General features: G+C 47.1%; 1 protein-coding gene across 1 annotated transcript; it reads left to right on the plus strand.

Moving 5' to 3' along the window:
* Positions 1–1,115: 1,115 nt before the first annotated feature.
* LOC133917596 (uncharacterized) lies at positions 1,116–2,672 on the plus strand. The gene is made up of 3 exons (XM_062361476.1): positions 1,116–1,559; positions 1,630–1,955; positions 2,169–2,672. The coding sequence occupies exons 1-3, from the start codon at positions 1,273–1,275 to the stop codon at positions 2,669–2,671; spliced, it is 1,116 nt and encodes a 371-aa protein (XP_062217460.1). The 5' UTR covers positions 1,116–1,272; the 3' UTR covers position 2,672.
* Positions 2,673–8,079: the final 5,407 nt, after the last annotated feature.

Below are 8,079 nucleotides of genomic sequence, written 5' to 3' on the forward strand. Positions count from 1 at the left end.
AACGACTGGGGGACAGCCGGTGTATGTCGAACGAGCAGTGGATTATCTCAGCGGCGGCCGGGCGAGCGGAGAAGGTTGTCGAAGACTCAGGAAGCCTCTGAGACGGTGGGGGCGGCCACACCATATCGGACGATCCTTAAATCCCTGAGGTCCAATCCGACGGTTCAGAATTAAGAAATGGCGTGGATAGCCTCAGGAGGGCCGAACGTGTCTGCGTTTAGAATATAAAATAATAATAACTAGGCTACACCGCGTGTTTTCTTTTGTTACACAGAATATGACAAAAAAGACTAAAAAATTAAGTTCATTAATTTTGGAAATCTTAATATTTATTTATGAATTTATCAAAATTTAACACTTTCACTTAATTATAGATAAAACAGTAGTACTCTTATGCATGCACATAATTTTAACATGTAGATGACAGTAATATGAACCTAATAAAATTTGTTTCATATTTTTTTAGTTTTATATATTTTTATTTATATTTTAGATTATTTCAGCCGATTTATCAATATAACTAATATTTTTTCATATTTTTCTAAAATTTTCCAAAAATAAAAGTTATATTATACATATATACGTATATGTATACCTATACGTGTACAGAGGCATGCCCGCTGCTACAGTAGCAAGAGGTCTGAGAGGAGAGGCCTCTGATTCTTGGCCCTTTAGACCATCTCCAACCGTTTCCTTCCCTTCCCATCCAAAAATCCCTTCCCGAAGATATTCCCTTCCCAGATTCGTTCCTTTCAGGTTCCTGCACTCCAACAGCATTCCCTTCCCTGTTCCCTTCCCCAACAGAATTGTATTATTTTACCATTTCCTCATAACCGCCACATGGGATACAATACGGCTGCAATACGTTGTATGAATACAATGTAAAGTTTTTTTACGGTGAGTTTGAAGATGGTGGTGCCTGGAACCCAACATTTTTTCGTGAGCAATGTTTGTAGCACTTTATTCTCGATTTTATTTTCTTCCCAAATCCGTAGAAAAGATGTGCACGCGCGCTACCCATTTCTTGGCCGCATGTAGTATTTTGTACATGTCTTTTGTAAATACACGATACATCTTTAGATAGCATATCGGTAGTACCTTCGTGTGTACGAGCTTTCCTTTGCAAGGCAGGAACCACATGCCTGATGCCTTCGTGGGCACGAGCCTTCTCGTGGAAGGAAGTGGTCACATGGCTGGTAGCTTGCATGTGAAGCTAGACGGGAGTTGCTTGCTCGAGAAGACTGTCCTGGCTACAAAAGAGGGGTCATCGTGATGTCGAGAGGCACAATTGCGTCCACATTCCACACTTACACAATGACCTCATTTACGTCTGGAGATCAGTTCATGTTCTCATCGGACTCGAGCGACGATGAGGAAGAATTGATGATGATGGTCGCCATCGAGGAGGAAGAGCTTCGGACCCAAGGTCGCACTCGTCATCGGGGCTCAGTCCTAGGACATGCGGTCATAGATCGTGGGCACCAGGAAGGTGCTGCAAGGCTATTTCGGGACTACTTCAGCAACAACCCAGTGTATGGTGATATACTGTTCCGTCGTAGGTACGCGCATCTTCCATACAAACACAATTGCATGTTGTCTTTGGTTACTAACGATTGTGCACCCTATCAGGTTTTGGATGAGTCGGGCTTTGTTCTTGAGAATAGCCACTGCTGTGGAGAACCACGACCCATGGTTTCGCCAGAAGAGGGATGCCACTGGGAAACTGGGGCTAAGCCCCCTTCAAAAGATGACAGCTGCCATACGGCAACTGGCATATGGAGTCAGTTCTGACGCAGTGGATGAGTATGTTCGGATTGGGGGTAGCACAGCGATGCTTGCCCTGACAAAGTTTGTGGAAGCTGTTGTCTTGCTTTTCTCCGATGAGTACCTACGCTCTCCCACCGCGGAGGATACTGCCCGACTGTTAGCCATCGGCGAGCAGAGAGGGTTCCCCGGGATGCTAGGTAGCATCGATTGCATGCATTGGGTTTGGAAGAACTGCCTGAAAGCATGGCATGGCGCGTATACCGGTCATACGCGCAAACCCTCTATAGTTTTGGAGGCGGTTGCGTCGTACGATCTATGGATATGGCATGCTTTCTTTGGAATGCCCGGTAGTCTAAATGACATAAATGTTTTGCACCGCTCTAACATTTTCAGCAGGCTCACGGACGGGACTGCCCCTCCTGTGTCGTACACCATAAACGGTACCACGTACGACATGGGCTACTACCTAGGTGATGGAATTTACCCTGAATGGGCGACCATAGTGAAGCCTATCCCATCACCAAGGGGGAACAAGAGCGTGCTGTTCTCCGCCATGCAAGCAGCAGTTCGGAAAGATGTAGAACGCGCATTTGGCATCCTGCAGTCGCGGTTCGCCATAATTCGGGGTCCAGGAAGAATTTGGGAACAACGCACACTACACAACATTATGACCGCTTGTATCATAATGCACAATATGATAATTGAGGACGAGAGAGGCGGCACCGATGTGGATGAGGTGTTTGAATATATGGGCGAGAAAGCGACAATCGAGGGTCGTGATCCAGACCAAGCCGTGCTCCAATACATAGAAGCAACTGAAGCAATTAGGAACCGGGCAATACACCACCAATTGCGTGATGATTTGGTGGAGCACATATGGAGTCGCCATGGAGCTCAATACTGAGGCAAAAAGGTTCCGCCCATCTGTACTGTCTAATTTCGAACGTCTCTTTAGTAATGTTCGGTCTAGTCAAAGCGTCTTCATTGTAATGTGAGTTTATGGTATTTCAATTGCAATGTAAGGTACCGATAAATTATGAACTCTTTCTATCGTGACTGTGGCCCTATTGCACATACTGATTGAATCGAGAGATCGATGACACATACTCAGGGCTACTCCAAACAGGAGGAAACATATACTGCTCATAATGTACATGCAAACATGTCCGCTGCGATGTACAAGCAGGCGACAAAAGCAAAAAAATTCCGAGTTCTAGTCCAAACACAAGCAAACCCAAGCTGTAATGTAGCAACGTCAAACAAAGGAGTAGTTCGAATTTAACACACAAGTACATAGAATGTCGAATTTAGGCCCAAGTAGCAACGTCAAACATTCGGCCGAACCTCTACGGGTTATGTTCTACGGTAGTCCATCGCGCTAAGATCTCTGCTTGCCTCTTCCTGTAGTACTCTCTCAGGGGACCAGAAACACTCTCCAAGTCAACCTTCATTATACGCTCGTCCTGATCATTTACTTGAACGGATGCCTGCAGACGCATGATAGAAATTTGCTCCTTCTCCAGCTCCACCATAATCTTCTTCGTTTCACTCATCTCAGCAAGTTGAGTTGCATACAGCCCACCAGACACGGTAGGCAAAGAAGAACTGGAAGCTGATTTCCGCGCACGGGCCGCTTTAGCTGCCTCCCTTCCAATGGGCCTAGGAAGATCTGTAGAGGCGTTTGAAGCTGCGTCGGTTGGCACTTCATTGCAGGGTGTTGGGTGGGACTGTGCGTCAGCTACCTCCTGCACCTTCTGTGTCTTCGTGGTCTCGTGCGCGTGCCACTTGGGATGGTCTGCGAGCATAACCCAGCAGTGCGTGTAAGCAAACGGCTTCCCCTCAATCCCCTTGTACGCTGTGCAAGCCCGTGCCATCTGCGAATCACAAAAGAATGACACAAAAGGTAAATGAAAAAGACAGCATACCTATATGTGATCAAACCATACACATACTACATAAGTATAAGCATACCTATTTGTGATCAAACCATACACATACTACATAAGTATAAGCATACCTATTTGTGATCAAACCATACACATACTACATAAGTATAAGCCTACCTATTTGTGATCAAACCATACACATACTACAGAAGTATAAGCAATGTAACACGCCATGCAATCAGCCATGAGCACTAACTCAGGTGACCAAGTATAAGCCTACAACAAGACATCAACAATGTGTACTTGGCAAGGTTGGTGGCATAGTCCTGACTAGTATTGTATGCTTAGTTATAAGTGAGGTTGGCAACCACTAGATAGAGTAATGACAGACATATATATCACTTAAGGTTGTTTATTGCGTTACACACTAGATTAAATCGTTGGTCGGCATAAAGAAGCAAGAAAAAGGGCAGAATACAAGAAAGCAAGAAAGGAACAAAATGCTGACAGCACTGATATTTTGAATTACACTCAATGCCTTATACTTAATATTTGGTCCATTAAACCATATTATGAAGCATAGTTCTTTTATCTATGTATTTTCATTTTTCCCCTTTTCACGGGCACAATTGACAGGAGGTGCAATTATCCTTGTTCTTTGTGTTTCTCTGTGAGAACATGACAAACCTTGAAGAATCAGATAAACTAATGTGATAGACTTTGTGTTCCTTGGTCCCACTTCAAGACAGCAGCAGCAATGTGATATAATTGTAGTCAGAATTAACTACGGCAGTAAGCAAAGTACAAAATTAGACTTATGTACCTTGTCCCGCTCGTTGGTCCCACTTGGATTGAGCTGCTCGACCTTCCGAACTTGAACCGCAAACTTGCTAACTGCGTCCGTGATGACCTTCATGTGGTTGATCAAAGCCTTATCGGATCTAGGCATCATTGAAGGCTGCCTGAACGTGTTGAAGTACTTGGCGATCCTTCCCCAGTACGTATCTTTTGACTGATCAGTTCCAACTATAGGGTCCTGGCTGACGTTTAACCATGCAGAGACGAGTAGCTCGTCCTCCGCATCTGTCCACTTTGTTCGGTCCGTCTTCGGGTCCGCCTTCTTCTTCTTCTTCGAAGTGGTCACCTTCTTCCTTATGTTGCCCTCACTACCCATGCTGAACTGCCCCACCTCCTCCTCCGGAACAGGGTGCACATCGGGACTTTCGGCAAACACAAACTGCCCCATCTCTGCCCTAGCTGCAACTGAAGACGATGCCCCCTGCATTTGTGGCCCCGACCATGTCATCCGCTGAACTCCGTCCTGAAGAAAACTCTCGTAGAATGGATCCATGGAGAACCTGCACAGGACAACACAAAACCATTACAATTCATAACTGAAAAAATGTTGAAATGCAGAACTGCAAAAAGGTTAAGATTCTTCACTGCAAAAATGTTTAATTTGAGAACTGTTCAAAGGTTCACATTGTTCGGTGCATCAAGGTTTACTCCTGAACAACCACTCCTGGACAACAACATGATGTACTGCTACCTCTGTTTGTAACTAGTGAGGAAACACGCACTGTATAGCACAAATTAGCAATGCATTCAAGCAACAAAATCAAGCATTCGAGCTAATGTCATTACTTCATCATAAACCATTCATACTAGATTGATTCACTACCATTACCATGACGACGGATATGTCTTACGCAACAATGATTACAACACGGAGGAATACAACAGTACAAGACAATTAACTACAGGTCAACCATTTGGGGACCGGCTACCTGGACTTCACAGATTCCCAACACTTAGGTAACAAACACCATACCCAACTAAAGCCTCCATGAACGATCAGATTCGATGGTCATTCCATCATCTGAACTTTCAACAAGAAGCTCTTCCGAACTGGTATCAGCCGGAAGGATGACGTCGTCGTCACTGTCCATGGAAGCTGATGGTTCCTCTTGTACTGCCACGCTGTAATTGGCGTCCGAAGCAACTGGGTTGTGCACAACACCACCGCTAAGAGCATCCTCTACTTGGAACACGAGTTGCTCCAAGTCCGCCGCAATGGTCTCGACCTGCAGAAGTGCCATGTTGAGATCCACGGCAGCAGGGGTGTTGTCGGGACTCAAGTTATCATTGGCCACCTTCTTCAAAGTAGCAGCGGCCTCTGCGACATGGTCCTGCATCGTCGACACGACACGAGCTACCATTGCGGCATCCATCTACAAGCACGGACGAATAGCATCGGCGACGTCGCAATGTGCCAACAAACATAAAGACTCAGTCAAGCACCGTACAGATTTTACAGTGCCTTTCATGAATGACAAGCTTCCTATACTGATTCAACTGATCGAAGCATTGAAAAGTAAGGCATACCACAAACTCTGAAATATATGTAACCAACAGATTGTACCATCCAATTTTTCCATAATATATGTAACCACAAACTCTGAAATATATGTAACCAATAGTTTGATTGTTCTACGAAAGTATGAACTATACCACAAATGTACAAGACTGAACATGCAATGCAACTCTATAGCCTCAAAAAAATGCAACAGAACAACCGAACAATCCCATCCTTGTGATTAGTTTTCAGTTTTGTACATAAGTAAACTACATTAACAGCTAAATCCCATCCAATGGTCACACATCAAACGTGCGGGGAAAAGCAATGTTCTTGGTGTTTCGTATACAGAAGGCTAGCTCGTGTGGAGGAAAGAAGAGTGTATGAACCCCAAGGTGTTTGCCCAGACCAAGCCAAAGGTGGTTCTGTCAGTGAGCACTCCGGCGACACATGCTTCGTCCACAATCCAATACAGAAGGGCGACGATGAAGAACGAAATACTTTGTGCATTTTGTTCCATTTCATCCGGACTCCTTGGATCTGGAACCACACCTTCGTCGCCCTCACGCAGAGCTGGCCTTCGGCCCGTCCTCGCGCTGCAGCGCCTCCACATCCATTCCTCGCACGGGAACCCTACTCTCCACCCGCCCCCCACCGGAGGAGACCGCCTCCTTGAGCACCCGTACACCGGATTGCCTATTGTACCGCGACATCCACAGATCCAAGTACTTTGGGGGAAAAAGATTCGTACCTCCCGTCGTCACTCCGCGTCGCCGCTGCGCTTCGTACGCTGCTCCTCTGGCCGGCGCCGCGTCCCTGCACACGCGCCCGTCGAGGCAGCCGTCCGAATCCCCTCACCGACGCCGCCAACCTTCCTCCTCCGTCGCGGTCGCCGATAGCGCCTCCCCTCGCTGCCGCCTCTTCCGCCCGAGCGCGCGCCCACAAACGACTCCCCCTGCCCCGCGCTGCGAATCCGCGAAGGGAAAGGAGAGAGGTTCCCCCGGGCGTGGGAACCTCTCTCCTATCCCGTCCGCTGCCGGCCCGGGAAGGGAACTCCTTGGAGCTGCCGCCTTGTTCCTGTCGCACGCGTTTACCCATCGGGAAGGGATTTGGGACTGCGACGGGCAACGGTTGGAGATGGCCTTAGTATATAGGTATTGATAATAATATAGACCTTGTGGTCCAATCCGATGGTTCGAAATCAAGAAATGGCGTGGATAGCTCAGGAGGGCCGAACGTGTCCGCGTTTAGAATATATTAGTGGAGATTGGCGCGCCCTCGCACGCTGCCAGTAGAGAATGGTGCTGGTAAATAGCATGGGTTGAACTTGGTATTGATCCATATAGTTATGGTAAGATATAAAGAAGTCTAAATGGGTCGTGTTTACTGGATCGGCCCATGGCTCAACACTGTAGATATGATTTAGGCATGGTCCGACCCGAGGCGAGTCGGGCCAGGCTGGCATGGCACGAGGCTATGGAATGTGCCTGTGCTGAGCGTGCGGCATGGCACGGCTTGGCTAAGATGGGGCAGTACGAGCATGGTCCAGCCTGGACCGGTACGGGCACGGCATAGCCAGGCACGGTACGGCCCGGCACGCCTCAGCCCGGCTAGGCACGACACGCCTCGACCCAGCTAGGAACAACCGACCTATTCAGGCACGGCATGGCACGACCCGCCTGGGTCGGTTGGGAGCCGTTGTGCATGGGGCCGGGCCGGCTAAGCACGGGCGGCACGAGAGGGCACACAGGGGCACGCCTGGGTTAACGAGTTAAACGGTCGGTCCATTTAACCCGTTATTTTTGAATTTTCTAGCTGTTTTGTTACCGTTTTGGCTCCAAAAATTCAACTTTTTTTTGCAAAATCATCATTTTTCACCTATAAATAGAGGATCACCCCGCCCTTTTATTCCACACCAGCAACAACATTATCTCTCTTGTTTCATCCTCTCATTCTTGTCTCAAAGTACTTTAGAATTTACGATAATTTGGCAAAATTAGTTTGAATTGTTGCCAAAAATCCGAGAAAATTCAAAACTGTCATACTGTAGTCTTGAAGAAATCTTGGTAA

The sequence above is a fragment of the Phragmites australis genome, chromosome 5 (genome assembly GCF_958298935.1).
Source record: "Phragmites australis chromosome 5, lpPhrAust1.1, whole genome shotgun sequence".
Lineage (NCBI taxonomy): Eukaryota > Viridiplantae > Streptophyta > Magnoliopsida > Poales > Poaceae > Phragmites > Phragmites australis.

Coding starts and splice junctions, on each gene's coding strand:
- LOC133917596 (XM_062361476.1), top strand. CDS start 1,273: ATGTCGAGAGGCACAATTGCGTCCACATTCCACACTTACACAATGACC. Junction 1,560..1,629: donor GATATACTGTTCCGTCGTAG/GTACGCGCATCT, acceptor GCACCCTATCAG/GTTTTGGATGAGTCGGGCTT. Junction 1,956..2,168: donor CGAGCAGAGAGGGTTCCCCG/GGATGCTAGGTA, acceptor TCAGCAGGCTCA/CGGACGGGACTGCCCCTCCT.